At 44.7% G+C, this 15679-nt stretch overlaps 1 protein-coding gene across 1 annotated transcript; it reads left to right on the top strand.

The window, feature by feature from the left end:
- The first annotated feature begins 7467 nt into the window (after nt 1-7467).
- LOC124656328 (tau-cadinol synthase-like) lies at nt 7468-12111 on the top strand. The gene is made up of 8 exons (XM_047195092.1): nt 7468-7569; nt 7917-8175; nt 8479-8851; nt 9691-9705; nt 10604-10807; nt 10907-11042; nt 11486-11734; nt 11821-12111. The coding sequence occupies exons 1-8, from the start codon at nt 7468-7470 to the stop codon at nt 12109-12111; spliced, it is 1629 nt and encodes a 542-aa protein (XP_047051048.1).
- The last annotated feature ends 3568 nt before the right edge of the window (nt 12112-15679 follow it).

Here is a 15679-nt window from a genome sequence, read left to right as displayed (position 1 = left end):
AACACCAAGTCCACCTTGATCTTTCGGACGGCATACAACGCTCCATTTAGTCAACCTGTATTTTTTCTTCTCACTATCCCCTTGCCAAAAGAATCTTGATCGGAAATAATCCAATCTATGTAAGACTCCTTTTGGTAACTGGAAGAAAGAAATCATATACAGTACCATATTTGTGAGTACCGAATTAATGAGAACTAATCTTCCACCAAGGGATAGCAATTTGCCTTTCCAGCTAGTAAGACATTTTTGAAGTCTTTCTTCAACAATTTTCCATTCAGCCAGCGTTAGTCTCCTATAATGTATCGGAATACCCAGGTAGCTAATTGGAAAAGAACCAATCCCACAGCCAAATAATTCAGCATATAGGTTGGCCTCGTCGACGGCTGCACCGAAACAAAACAATTCACTTTTATGGAAGTTAATCTTGAGACCGGAAAAATGCTCAAAAGCTGAAAGAATTAATTTCAGGTTTCTTGCCTTTTCCAAGTCATGATCCATAAAAATTATTGTGTCATCGGCATACTGAAGTATGGACAGGCCTCCATCAACCAGATGGGGGACTACACCTTCAATTTGACCATCGATCTTAGCGCGCTCTATTATAATTGCAAGCATATCCGCCACAATATTAAATAACATTGGAGATAGGGGATCACCTTGCCTCAACCTTTTTTTGGTCTGGAAGTATTTACCAATGTCATCATTGACCTTAATGGTAACACTACCACAAAAAACAAAGTTATTAATAAGAGCACGCCATTCCTCAGAAAAACCTTCCATCCTGAGGGTTTGTTGAAGAAAGGACCATTTGACTTTATCATAGGCTTTTTCAAAGTCGATCTTGAGTTTTACCCCATTCAATTTTTTACGGTGCATCTCATGAATTGTCTCATGTAAGGTGACCACCCCATCTAGGATGTTTCTACCTTGCATAAAAGCAGTCTGAGAAGGACACACCACTTTATCTGCCACTTTTTTTTTTGAGGCAATTACGGCACTTTATTGATTAAGGCAAATCATTACAAATAGTCTGCCGGATGCAATCCGGGATAGAGTTTCTAAAGCAAATTGAAACAAACTGCTCTGCTGAACGAGCAAGAGTATGTGCCGCAATATTAGACTCACGGAAAATATGAGAAAAAGATACTGCAAGGAAATTGGTCGCCAGAAACTTGATGTCATGTACGACCACGCCAATGGGACTTCTGTCCACCTCTGAGGAGTTGATTCTCTGAATTAAGGACAAGCAATCAGAGACAACCATCAGTCTGTCGAAACCTTCATCACCAGCAAGGGAAACAGCGCGACGAAGAGCCAGCGCTTCAGCCAATTCCGGCGTTGTGACTTCCATCAAGAGCTCGCTGCAAGCAAACAAGCACTCACCAGTGTGGCTTCGAATCACAACGCCAATTCCCATCTGACGCGAAGATGTAAATAGAGCAGCATCCACATTAACATACACCGTTCCTTCAGGCGGCGGAGACCATCTAGGTGCAGAAGATCTGGTCTCACGTCTATTTGAAGTATCCGGCGAAAACAAATGCTGTTCAATCATCTCGACATATGCTTTGCTTTGTTCTGCAACAGTCTGAGGTGGCTTCATGTTTTCTCCATTACGTACACCATTCCTGGCCAACCACAGATGCCATACCACCACAGTAAGCACCATCCTTTCCCTCTCTGTCGATCTAGCCAGGAAATCAAAGACCCAAGATTTTGGATTTGTGAAAAATTTCCGGCGCAGCTGGAACCCATACAGGGGTTTTATCTCCCGCCACACTTCCTTGGCATACTGACAGAATAAGAACGTATGTGCAGATGTCTCCTCCTGTGCACAGACAGCACAAGCCATTGACGCTGGAATGTGCCTACGACAAAGTTGGACACCAGATGGTAGACAGTCATGGACAAATCGCCATAGGTTAATTTTCATTTTGCCCGGCGCTTTGATTGCCCAGAGTTTCTTCCATAGCAGGGTCTCGTCCTGCAAGCTCGAGTGTGCTCCACCTCCCTGCTTGCTTCGGTTAATGAAGAATTTCTCCTCCCTAGCCAGATGATAAGCAGATCGGACTGAGTACACGCCGTATTTTGTGAAGGGCCAAGAAATAAAGTCATCTCCGCCCCGCCGACTGATAGGAATTTCAAGAACCCGGTTCGCAACGTCCTCTTCAAAAACGGCACGCACCACCTCCGCGTCCCATGAACCATGGTCATCACTGAGTAAACATTCCACGGTTGCGCCAATTGGGATTGGCGTCAGAGTCCGAAGCGTACATGGGTTTACATTAGGTATCCATCTGTCAGTCAGCACCTTAATTCTTTTCCCGTCTCCAACACTCCACCGAGCCCCTTGCTTAACTAACTGCATCCCGAAACTGATACTCCGCCAGGTGAATGACGAGGATCGGGGCAGCGGCGCATCCCAAACATCACACTGAGGGAAGTAACGTCCTTTGAGCACCCTAGCACACAAGGAGGTTCGCTCGGTAAGAAGCTTCCAGCACTGACGGCCAAGCATGGCTTGGTTAAACAACACGAGATCCCTAAAGCCCATGCCGCCTAAATTTTTCGGCGTCGACAGCCAATCCCAACTCTTCCAGTGCATCTTTTTCTTCCCTGCCTCAATTCCCCACCAATGATCAACAATCGCCTTCCGGAGGGCTTCACAAATTGAGACAGGAATTTGAAAACAGCTCATGATGAATGTCGGTATAGCTTGAATAATTGCCTTCAGCAGCGTTTCTTTCCCTGACCGTGACATCGGTCGGCCCGACCATCCATTCATATGCCTCCACGCTTTGTCCACAAGGAACTTGAATTGACCAGTTGGAGATCTCCCAATATCCGTAGGCATGCCAAGGTATTTATCTTGCAATGCCTCATTGGACACCCCGAGCTGATTCATAACTTGTTGCTTGACCTGGTCGTTACATCTTGATCCAAAAAAGACCGATGACTTATCAATATTGATCTTCTGACCAGATCCATCACAATAAGACATAAGAGTTTCCTTTAGTGCCGCTACACTCCTGGCATCACTCCGAGCGAAGAAGATGCTATCGTCTGCGAAGAGGAGGTGGGAAATGGGTGGGCCATCACGACCGTTACGGACACCTTGTAGCGCCCCCACATTCTCCTTATGAAACAGCAGACTAGACAACCCTTCGGTACAGAGCAAGAAGAGGTAGGGACTAATCGGATCCCCTTGTCGAATTCCCCTCGAAGGAACAACTGGTGAAGTTAGCTCTCCATTGACACGAACTGCATATCTTACATTGGTTACACACCGCATGACCGAAGATATCCATTCTGGAGAGAAACCCAGCTTCAGTATTTACCAATGTCATCATTGACCTTAATGGTAACACTACCACAAAAAACAAAGTTATTAATAAGAGCACGCCATTCCTCAGAAAAACCTTCCATCCTGAGGGTTTGTTGAAGAAAGGACCATTTGACTTTATCATAGGCTTTTTCAAAGTCGATCTTGAGTTTTACCCCATTCAATTTTTTACGGTGCATCTCATGAATTGTCTCATGTAAGGTGACCACCCCATCTAGGATGTTTCTACCTTGCATAAAAGCAGTCTGAGAAGGACACACCACTTTATCTGCCACTGAGTTAAGTCGAATGGTAGCAACTTTTGTAAAAATATTAAAATAAACATTTAGAAGGCAAATAGGTCTGTATTGCTGGATCCTTTCCGCGTCCGAAACCTTTGGTAGAAGAATAATTTCACCAAAATTGATACGGAACAAATCCAGTTGGCCCTTATGTAATTCGGCAAACAGACCCACCAGATCAGACTTGATGATGTCCCAAAAATACTAGTAGAACTCAGCCGGAAAACCATCCGGCCGTGGCGCCTTATTGTGTTCCATCTGAAAGACCGCATTTCTTATCTCCTCGTCGGAATAAGGGGAGGTAAGAATGTCGTTTTCTTCAATAGACACTTGAGGTATATCATCAATCCTGGATTCATCCATGGATATATCTGATTCCACCGGGGCACCAAAGAGACCTTTATAGTAAGAAGTGATATAGGACTTTAATTGCTCATGACCTTCGATCCGGCCCTCATCTTGAATAAGAGAGTGAATGTGTTTCTTTCTATGTCGACCATTGGCCACACTATGAAAGTATCTCGTATTCGAGTCTCCTTCTAACAAGAACTGGGATTTAGATCTTTGATACCATTTGAGTTCCTCCTCACGAAGTAAGCCTGCCAACTTAGCATTGTATTGACTTTTAAGTTCAATCCCATGCTTCGTTAGTGGGCGTACCTCCGCAATTGCCTCTAATGCATCAATATCTGATGATAGAGAGAGTTTCTCTTGCTTAAGCTGCCCCGCCATTTGCCTAGCCCACCCTTCAAGGTATCTACGTAACGAGCGTAACTTATTATTCCACCTTTAGATCGGGGTGTGCCCAGCAATGGGTTTGTCCCAAATAAATTTAACCATATCCGAAAAGCCATCCCGATTCAGCCATCCAAGTTCAAATTTGAACGGACGTCTACGAGGTGGCAAAGGCGTTCCAGTAGATAACAGAATGCCCCAATTTTCCTCTTGGCGTTCACCCTTCCACTAGAATTCACGGAAGCCACCGAATAAGGTTCATCCCTGACCTCGGAACAGTTTCCTAGCGGCTGCTTGGCCGGCCCGACGTTATATACCTCGTCGTCTCCAAGGGCCCTACGTCGCAGCAGCCACGACGCTCACCGCTCTTTCCTCCTCTGTGCGAACTACATAGCCAGGATCCGCAAGAGCAGCGTTCGCGGTTGAATCACCGAATTCAAACCTGAGCAGTACGAACAATAGTTTTCGCAACCAAAATCGGGATCATGTTCTGTAAGAACCCTAGGCACAAGATCTACTAATTAACCTTATTACGGGATCCAGAGGGAAAGTCCACGGATCCAGCCACCAGGAGAACGCCGAGACGCTGCTCAGCCGACGCCGACGCGGTAGCGCAATATTGGTCAGCTGCTGCTTTCAGGTGAGATAAACGCACGAGAAGCCCCCAAATCCTTTCATCTGAACTAAACGCACGCAAGCCAAAATTTTGGACCGGCGGTACAGAAGTTTAAGCGATTTCCTACACCAACGGCTCAAGAAAAGCATCATCAACTGATGGACGGTGCGGCTCAACTGACGCATTAATTGGTGTACGTACAGTAGAACAGTTCTCTGTGGGTGGCGGTATAGCTCATTTTCTGCTCGACGAACCAATCTGACAGACTGGCAGAACACATCCCAACATGATAATATTGGACGTTCTCGATAATATGCTCATCTTGTCATGCGAGCCAAAACGCCGCGTCCGCTCCGTCCCCGCGGGCGGAGACGGGCGAACGCCCAACCCTAGCGCCGCCAGGTCCCGTCCCCTTCTCTCCTCCCCTTCGCCGCTGTCGGCGCAGGCCGCCGGGCAAAGCCCCGTGCGGTGCCGGCGGTGGCGGATACGCTCTTACCCGCGCGCGAGGTGGACGACACGGGGTCCCCCGGTTCTGGCGGCGGTGCGTCTCGGTGGGCATGAGTTCCGGCGGCGGTTGCGCTCCTCCCGGGTGGCGGCGGCACCGGGTGACGTGGTGGCGACGGCGCGGCCTCTTGGCGGCGGGGCGGCAGGGAGGTTAGCGGCGGCGCGGCCCCGACCCAGATCTGGGCCTGTCTGGGCCCCATCTGGGCTTGGGCGGGCCAGGTCTGGCATCCCGAGGTCTGCTCCTGGCGGCTGGTGGAGCTTCTCCTGCTGAGCGTGGCTAGGACGGTGGCGCGTGGACTGCAGCGCGGCCACGAGAGCTTCACGAGCCCGGCGGGCTCGGCCGGGCCAGAGGGGCCTGGTTTGCTCATATAGCTGCGTCCGGTCTGTCACCGCAGCTCGCGGTCGAGGTTGCGCCCTCCCACGTGGCTGCTGTCCAGGCTCTCCTCGGCTCGTGGTGATTCCTATCGGGGTTTCGTCGGTCTTTGTCAGTGGGTCACGGTGAGACAACGTTGATGGTTGCGTGAGCGTGGTGGCGCGAGTTGGTGGGCGGCGAGGTTGGCACATCATGACGGGGTGTCTGGGGCCGTGGGACTGTGGGGGACGGGAGAAATCCTTGTCGATGGCCGACACCGACGCGGTGACGCTCGCGGGCGCCACCATTCCTTCTTGAGGGGCGTCGGGGTTCCCCTTCCCACTTCCCTTCCGCATACCGGGGGAAACCCTAGGCTTGTCCGGGCAGCAGCGTCGTCATCATCGCATCCCTTCTTGAAGGTGTTGCCTTGGTATGCGGCGCTTCGGAGGGCTAAGCTCGTGGTGGGAATCTTCCGGAGGGTGCAGCGGTTGCGGATCATCAGCGTTTTCGTCGATCCGACTTTGTCATCATTTCTTTCTTTTTTCTTCTTATTTTGTTTTCTTTTGGGCTTTGGTGTGCTGTTTGCCCCAGCGATGGTCTCTACCTTGTATCAGTTCGTTCCTATATTAATATAGCGGGGCGAAAGCATATTTCGAGGAGGAGGAAACGCCGCGTCCAAAAGTAAGGCCCAATGAGAACCAAGGCATAGCCGGGATGGTGGGTATGGGTTGATGCATACCTGCCGGCCTGGGTTCGAGTCTCCGCACTCGCAACTCAGGTTCTACTCACTAATTCCTCTATAAAACTGCCAAGGGGCCTCTTCCCCCTGTTAGGCGTCCTTTTTTAAAAGTAAGGCCCAACAAACTCGCGCTACGTTCATTTCAAACATCTACGAAGCCGCAACACAAACGACAAGAAGCTACACAAATCTCAAAGCTTAACGTTCGAATGGTCAGAAAATAGACTAGACACTAAGCTAATTCTCAGCTAGCTAAGAACTAACAAATCCCTTAATAATATAATAGATAGATAGCTAGATTAGTTTCAGATGTGGATGGTCATACTCGCACACGGAACACGGTGACACTTTTTAAATGACGAGGTACATGTATGCATGTGATTCTATCGGTGGGAACACTTTCATGGCACTAAGTTTGGAGATGCTTCATATATCTCAATTTTTTCCTCCATGGCACTAAGTTTTGAGATGCTTTAGATGTGAATTTTTTTTTTCCTCTTTGGCGCTAGTTGAGCTGCATAAAATATAGATAGTTCATCAAAGGGTTACGCACATTTTACTCAATTTGATTTCCACGCACGTTTATTAAGCTTCTGCCATTTAGCGGTTAGTGATGTCAACGGTATCCCACTACCATACATGGCATGTTTATGCATTATGCCCTTTGCTTTGAATATTGTGTACCTGCCATGTGTGTCCCTGACACACAATAGTTCTTCAAAGTTTGAAGAAGCAATCTGATGGATGCAGCTTTATTTTAAGATCTTTTTAACACCTCTCGATCCAGGTGTACGTACTGCCTATATAAGGTCATCTTCCGTTTCCATGTTCTTTCAAAGCTAGTACACACTACGGCAACAACAATCCATCGCAGTACGGCAACAACAATCTATTGTCATGGCTTACTCCCAAGGTGCAACCGTTCCAAACACGGCGCCTGTGTTTCATCCAACAGTATGGGGTGACTTCTTCATCGACTACAGTCCAGAAATATTACAGGTATACTTTTTTATATGTACATCCGTAGCCGTTCGATTATTTTTCGATCAGCTTGACATGGCAAATTCGAAATCTGTTGACAAGGGATACTAAGTAGTGACACCTATGTCTGGATTTTTTTGGTGTTGCTACCAATTGTTCTTATTTATGTCTGAACATGGCATTATCTCGTTTGCATGTTTTTCAAATAGCTTCCCATATTTGTAAGATTATTACAAATTTATTCGACAAACATCATGCATACAAACATTCTTTTTGTCTGTTCTTAACAAACATTTAAATAATGTCATCATACTACAGAAGACTTTAGTTAACACTATATAACTTATATTTTGGTATGCTTGTAGATGTCCGAGGAATGGATGACAGATAGGTCCAATCAATTGAAGGAGAATGTGCTTGTGATACTTGAGGCTTGCACTACTACAGTTGATAAACTGAACCTTGTGGACACTCTCCAACATCTAAGTATAGATCATCATTTCGATGAACAAATTATCTCCATATTAAGAAACATACATGCTTCTGAATCCAATAGCTCCAACCTTCATGAGGTCGCCCTTCGATTCCGCTTACTGAGGCAACATGGACTCTGGGTATCTCCAGGTATATACTAAGAACCAAACCCCCTAGCATGATGCATTTGGTATTCTCTGTAATTAACCTTATAGTTTTACATGTATATTATATTTTCTTAAAATTGATAATTTTACTAAATGTGAGATATCTTACACATTCATGTGATTGCTAGTACTAATACTGCAACATCACGGCTGACAACATGTTCATAATCAACTTTGTCTGGAATATCTTTGTATTACTCGCATAAAAGATGTACAAAACATACGAGATAAGAGCCATCAAAGACTACCTAATATGCTCATTAGATGCATCATGTATACCTTGCAGATGTATTCAACAAGTTCAAAGACGAAGATGGGGCGTTCAATGTTGGTATAAGTAATGACCCAAGGGGACTCCTAAGCTTATACAACGCATCATATCTTTTAACTCATGGAGAGACGGAACTTGAAGAAAGTATCTTGTTTGCAAGGAAACACCTTGAGTCAATGGAAAGCGACCTCAAGCCCCCATTGGCCGAGCAAGTCAGGCGTTCTCTTCACTTACCACTGCCTAAGACTTTGAAGAGAGTAGAGGCGCTGCATTATATGTCAGAATACAAATACGAGCCTATGCACAATTCTACAATTCTAGAATTAGCAAAATTGGATTTTAACCTTCTGCAACACCTCCATTTGAAGGAGCTCAAGGCTCTCTCGAGGTAACTTTAATATTTGACATACAAAAGTTGTAAAGAGTTTAGTTTCTTGACATCAGAATACTAAATATTGTAGGTTCTTTCAAGTTTAGTTTTTTTTTTTTTTGAAAACTTTCATATTGAACCACTAAGAACTACTACTACCTCCTATCTAAAATGGATGTCATTATAGCAATATTACCGGCCAAATAACTCCAAGATTGATCATCTGTTAGAAAAGGTTTACTAGGACCCAAAATACAAAACTAATATCATGAGATTTATCATGAAATTTGATTTGAAGTGTATACTTCTTTATGTGAGGGATCATGCTTGTACATATATTGATGGTAAAAATACCATCTCGAAAATAATATGAATGTCGTACACTATCTGCATTTTGGATAGGGGTAGAAATATCTGACCTATCTGAGCTCTACCAATCAAGTACGCAACTAGGCATACAGATGGGTGGGCATTGTATAAGACAAGTAATTTTCATCAATATTGTCCTCTTAATTATCTCGATAAATATCCCTATCATGATCTAACAAAACTTTTCATGACATATAGTTGATTTCTAAGCTTACATGTGAGAGAGACTATGCACATGTGTGTTTTATTAACTCGACAATCATGCATATTTATGGGAGAAGTAAACTCCCTTACACAATAATAAAATAAGCTATCTAGAAAACACATATTTTAATTATTCGATGTTCAAACTATGATGCAAGTTTAGCATCATCCATTAAATTCATGTGTAGTAACTTTGGGACATCCCTCATTGCATACAGACCATAAATGAGCTAAGTGAAAATTTCTTTTACATAAAATAGAATAACAAAAAAATTCAATTGCAGGTGGTGGAGAGATCTTTAGGGTGACTTCTTTTGGGCTTCTGGACAGGCTTATAGGTTCCCCACAGCAGAAGCCCAAAAGAAGTCTCAAGCTTCTCCCCACCGAGAATCTCCCCGGAAGCCCAGTTACATGCAGTGGAGAGAAACTGGTATCGACCAGTTTCCCGAGCTTCTCCGCTCTGGCCCAAGTCGTTTCCTTCAAATGGTCATGTTGTTTGCAGTATTTACACGAAAATGCCACCGCTGAGGCGAGCCAGGAGAGAAAACGAAACGAACTCGCCCGTGGCCGAGCCCCCCCTCCCACCGCCCTCGAGCTCGCCGCCGCCCGTGGCCGAGCCCCTCCTCCCACCGCCGTCGACGCCAGATCCCGGTGGGGGACGGCCGGATCCCGCCCTCCCCGCCGCTGCTCACCTACTGCTCGTGCTCTGTCCCCAGCTCGTGCTCGAGCTCGTGCTCCAGCTCGCCCTCGAGCTCGCCGCCGCCCGCGGCCGAGGCCCCCTCCCATCGCCGCCGACGCCAGATCCTGGCGGGGACTGCCGGATCCCGCCCTCCCCGCCGCTGCTCACCTACTGCTCGTGCTGTCCCCGGCTCGTGCTCGAGCTCGTGCTCCAGCTCGCCCTCGAGCTCGCCGCCGCCGCCCACGGCCGAGCCCCCTGCCGCCAACGCCGAACCCTGCGCCGCCGAGTCCCCCACCGCCGCCACCCCTGCACCGCGCATCCTCCAGCTCGTCCTCGAGCTCCTCTGCCCTGCCCCAGATCTAAGGGCATAACAGACATTTAACAATTTAGGGCAGCAAATAAGCTAAATAGCACAAGCCCAAAAGAAGTCTCCTAATAGCTTCTGTCCACAGCAGTTTCCCCCCACCAAAATCTAGAAGCAGGCTTATGCAGAATCACAAGCCCAAAAGAAGTCACCCTTATAGAGAAGTGGGGCTAACTTACTCACGAGACCGTGTAGTGGAGTGCTACTTGTGGTCATACATGGCATACTGTGAGAAAAAGTATTCGCGTGCAAGAATTATTCTAGCCAAAATAGTCGCAATAATAATCATGACAGATGACACTTATGATGTGCGTGCTAGTTTGATGGAGTGTAGACAACTCAATGAAGCTATACAAAGGTTGGTAATTCTTGATATTGCTTTATCTTCTCAATTTTGGAATGAGACGTGCATTCACATAATTTCATTCAAATGTTCAACTAAATAATTTTCATACAGATGGGAGGAGAGTGCCATTTCTCTTCTACCAGAGTACCTCAAGAATTTCTACCTCAAGCTGATAAGCACATTTAAAGAGTTTGAAGACGAGTTGGAACCAGATGAGAAATATCGTGTCTCTTTTAGCATAAAAGCGGTACGCCACCTGCATCTCCCAACCACAAAGTGAAAATTCATGTGTGCTATGTTTTGCTTCTTTATTTGTATTATTCTTGTAACACGAACTGTGCTTGGAACTTACGTGATGGTAATTTATCAAGACCTATCTCCATTCAAAGACCTTTAATTTATGAAATTTAATGCTAGATATGTATGCTCTGTAGAAACATGTAACACTTTTTTAGATGTAGAACCATATATTTCAATATGATGTGGAAGTTTCACTAGAAATTCACTAAAGATATCATTGCTCCCTTAAGGTATAATCCCATGTGGGTATCGAATCTTATTCTATATTGTAACACTTAAAATGTGCGTGTATATTTCAAATACAAAGGTTATTGTCTACATCCATATATACATGGTCTACATTCTCCAAATCTTATATCATTAGTAATGATTTTTTTATTCCATTTGTAGTTTCAAATATTATCAATTAACTATCTCCAAGAAGCTGAATGGTCTCATCATAATTACAAGCCAAGATTTAATGATCAAGTGGAGGTATCTAGTATATGGTCTGGTGCACCACTGGCATGTGTTGGCTTGTTTGTTGGTATGGGTGATATTGCAACCAAGGAGATACTCGAATGGGCACTTGGTTGTACAGATGCTGTCAAGGCATCTGCAGTGGTGACACGATTAATGAATGAACTTGCTTCGTTTAAGGTACAAATTAAATCTCAAGAATACCACCCATATTTTTTTTTAATCTTTTGATAACACCTCTCACGAAGCATATGTGATTTTTACAGCGTGGAAAGAACAAAAATGATGTGGCCAGTTCAGTTGAGTGTTACATTAGTGAGCATGGTGTGACAGGTGATGTTGCTATTGCCAAGATAGGTTCTATGATTGAAGATGCCTGGAAGACTACAAACCATGCACGCTTTGAGCTTGCTGAGCTTTTTCCTGCGGTACAACTAGTCGCGAATGTATCAATCAGCATGTGGTTCATGTACGCCAACCAGAAGGACTCTTTTACATTTAGCAATGGCCTTGACGGGACGATTAGGCGCCTATTTGTCAATTCTATTCGCTTCTAGACAATGGTGTGGTGGGTACTTGAGTGCTAATGGTTTCGTTCACTGGCAACATCACCGGTTACCTTGTTCTAAGAGAACTTGTATCATCTAATCTATTGTAGTTGTGCTTTTTACCACTTGATTATGGCTTTTCTCAACAATTATGATTGATCCAATAAGGATTTGTATATTTCGATATTACTTAAAAAGCAATAAAGAAGCATATTTATATTCTAAGCTACGAGATGTATCTTTGATCCTCCTATGTGTACATCATTTCAAGATTGATACATCATATTGTAGATAGCTCAGGCCAGTGCATTGCAATTCTACAACGACGCAAAGCACATTCACAATAATAGGAGAAAGGATGAAGCAAAAATTAAAAAAATTAAATAGAGTTGAACTTATATATTTATCGCCTCAGACTTGTGTGTTCCTCTCTATGCAATGAAAAAAATCTAGAATAACTATAATACGAGGAAACCGAAGCACCACCATTCTGGTTGTTTGATGTATGTTCTCATGACCTCTATTGAATAAATTTATAACAAATGTTGTATACATCTCTTCGATGTAGAGGCCAGGGCTCTTGAGCTCCTTTTAGAAAGAAAAACCTGGTGCAACAAATGTGCTAGAAATAGAACAAATTGCAAGAACTATAGTGTGTCACTAACAGGTTTGAAGAGCATGTTGATTCCTATATCCAAAGGAAATGCCCACTAAATGGTGGAACAAGCTATGTGTTGTCGAAAGATGTGTGGGCAACAGTTAGATGCAGGAGTTAGATGCAGGCGACCAACGCCACCTTGTTATGTCGGAAGCTATTATTTAGGTATATTTATTCATGCATAACTAGTTTTTAGGTCCGCTTGTGAAACTAAGTCGGCTAGCACTTGTCATTAATGGCATATGTTCGTGTGCTGATTTTTTTGTCGGTGATGTAGAAATGTAACGAGTTACTATTCTCGATTCCGGTGTATCCCGGAGTGAAGTCTTTTTTAGCGGCCACTGACAGCTGGTAACTGAAGTTGTAGCTGTATCTGATCGACTACATATAAGTTAAGTCAAGTCAAAAAAATTTGAATTTAGGCTGCAGAGAGTGAGATTCATTACAGCATTAAAGTTAAGTCGTGTTCTCTCTTCGGGGCATTATTTTGGATATTGATCCCATTGGTGGGACAAATTGTTTGGGGATTGCTAGGGTGGTTGTTCTATTATAATAAAAACAGACCAAAGGTGGGAGGAACCACTCCGCGTATTAAGAAGGTTGAGAAACTCGGGTGCCCCCTCTGGGAATCAAATCCGGTTGTCTTAGATCACAATACCATACCACTCAACTAGTGCTTAGTTCTCAGAGAATCTATTTTAGATCGAGTGGTGTTATGAATTGTTTGGCAAAGATTACAGTGGTGAGTGGATCCTAGTCACTGAAAATCTAACGAGTTTTTTTTGGTTCACCTACATGTTTCTCGTTTGAAGCGCATCATTGAAGTCGGAGCTACCTCTTTGTCAACCTGTTGGGCTGGCTTTTTGGCATGTGACTGGGTTGGCTTTTTTGGCATGGGTTCTGCCGTTGGTTAAAAACAGGGCTTTGTCGATGGTCATGGAAAGTGAAGTTGGAGTTTTTGGCTTAGGACTAATGACGATGAAGCTCAATGGCGACATAGACGGCGGTCTTTTTCCTTGGATCTATGTGTTTTGTGAGGGTGGCCATGTGGGACAGTGGTCTTTCTCCTTTGATCTGTGTGTTTCATGAGGGTGGCCAGGTGGGTTGGTGGCATTGATGATGTGTATTTATAACGGTTGCCATGTTATTATCTGGAAAATTCTTTTCTTCATCGTTTGGTTGCTTTCGATGGTCTTGGGAGACTCTAACATGATTCTAAACGCCTCTGAGAAAAACAATGATCTCCTATATAGAAACATGATGTTGAGTTTTCGAAACTTTTTGCATGAGCATGAGCTCAAGGACTTATACTTGCATGGGAGAATTTTCACTTGGAGTAATTAGAGAGAGAGGGGCCTATGCTTACTCGCATTGATTGCGCCCTCGTTTCCGTGGACTGGGATCTAATGCACCCAGACTCTATGCTTCAAACACTGTCTTCTTCAGTCTCATATCATGCACCAATACACCTTGCTTTGAATTCTGCATTGCAGATTGGAGGGGTTTTGACGAAGCAGTTAAAAAATCCTGATCCTTTTTAAATTTGAGGCATTTTGGCTAAAATTGGAGGGGTTTGATGAAGCAGTTAAAAAATCCTGATCCTTTTTGGAGATTGGATGTCTTATTTAGAAACGCAGCAGAATACATTCAGTCTTGGGTATGAAACTTAAAATCTCCATGGAAAATACCATAATCTTCCGGTTCGATGTGGCCCATGAGAGGAGGAGGTTCACACCGGCAGAGTCTTGGCTCCGCAAGATGCTCAAGCAAACGGTACTTGGTCTGGCATCCCTTGAACGCACGATCGCCAGGCAAAGATTTAGAATCAGGTGGTTGCAGGAGGCTGACGCCAACTGTAAGTTGTTTCATGTGGTTGCCAACGGCATAAGGACCAAGAGCTACATCTCTTCAGTTAGAGTGGGAGAAGCAATTGTGACAGACCAGGAGAGGAAGAATGAAGTGTTCACTAAAACGTATGCCAATCTTCTTGTGAGTATTCAGAACAGAGTTCACAATATCAATTTGGAGGCTTTGGAGATACCGGTAGCTGACTTTTAGGACCTTGACAATATCTTCACAGAGGATGAGACATGGAACACTATCAACAATTTGCAGCCTGATCGAACCCCATGCTCGGACGGTTTCATATGGGCATTTTATCAAAGAGCATGATAATTGACCATAATATTTTTGCTGGCTATCTGAAATTAGGAGTGGGAGATGGAAGGAGTTTTGCCAGATTAAATCGAGCTTTGAGGACGGTGATCCCTAAGAGGCGGGATGCGACGAAGATCACACTACTAGGAAAAAGCCTAGCCGTAAGATGGGTGTTAGTGGCGCACCAAGAGGGCAGTGCGCCACTACTACTTAGCAGTGGCGCACCGGAAAGTGGTGGGCCACTATTAAAAATGTAGTAGTGGCGCACCTCTCTGCGGTGCGCCACCACTAAGTTTGACCATGGGTTTGACCCAGCCTTATACTTAGCAATGGCGCACCGTGTAGAGGTGCGCCACAGCTATTTTTTGTAGCAGTGGCGCACCTCTACATGGTGCGCCATTACTATGTAAAGGGGAGGATGGAAATGTTTGGGCATCACTTAGTAGTGGCGCACCATGCTTGGTGCGCCACGGCTAAGTGGTGCCCAAACATTTCCCCACCCCCCCCCCCCCGTGGATCGCCTTTTGGAGTTTGCAAAAAATAAAAGAAATAGATAGAAAATTCAAAAAATTAAATCCTTTGAAATGCCCATGTAATATGTCATCTAGGTTTAGTGAAAATTGAAAAAAATGAATTTTGATATATTATGCAAAATGGCGTCATGTTTCGGTAAAACGGGATTTCTGGTTGCATACGACCTCCGATGAAAAACTTTTTTATATCAAAATCGATCTACGCGAAATTTCCTATTCGAATTCAACG

The sequence above is a fragment of the Lolium rigidum genome, chromosome 5 (genome assembly GCF_022539505.1).
Source record: "Lolium rigidum isolate FL_2022 chromosome 5, APGP_CSIRO_Lrig_0.1, whole genome shotgun sequence".
Taxonomy (NCBI): Eukaryota; Viridiplantae; Streptophyta; class Magnoliopsida; order Poales; family Poaceae; genus Lolium; species Lolium rigidum.
Note: the sequence above shows the minus strand (reverse complement) of the source record. Positions and strands in the feature narration are given on the sequence as shown.

What these genes read in the sequence shown, in the direction of transcription:
- LOC124656328 (XM_047195092.1), top strand. Translation starts at nt 7,468, where the DNA reads ATGGCTTACTCCCAAGGTGCAACCGTTCCAAACACGGCGCCTGTGTTT. An exon ending in TGGACTCTGGGTATCTCCAG is followed by an intron (nt 8,176 to 8,478) that starts GTATATACTAAG and finishes TATACCTTGCAG; the next exon opens with ATGTATTCAACAAGTTCAAA. An exon ending in CTCAATGAAGCTATACAAAG is followed by an intron (nt 10,808 to 10,906) that starts GTTGGTAATTCT and finishes ATTTTCATACAG; the next exon opens with ATGGGAGGAGAGTGCCATTT.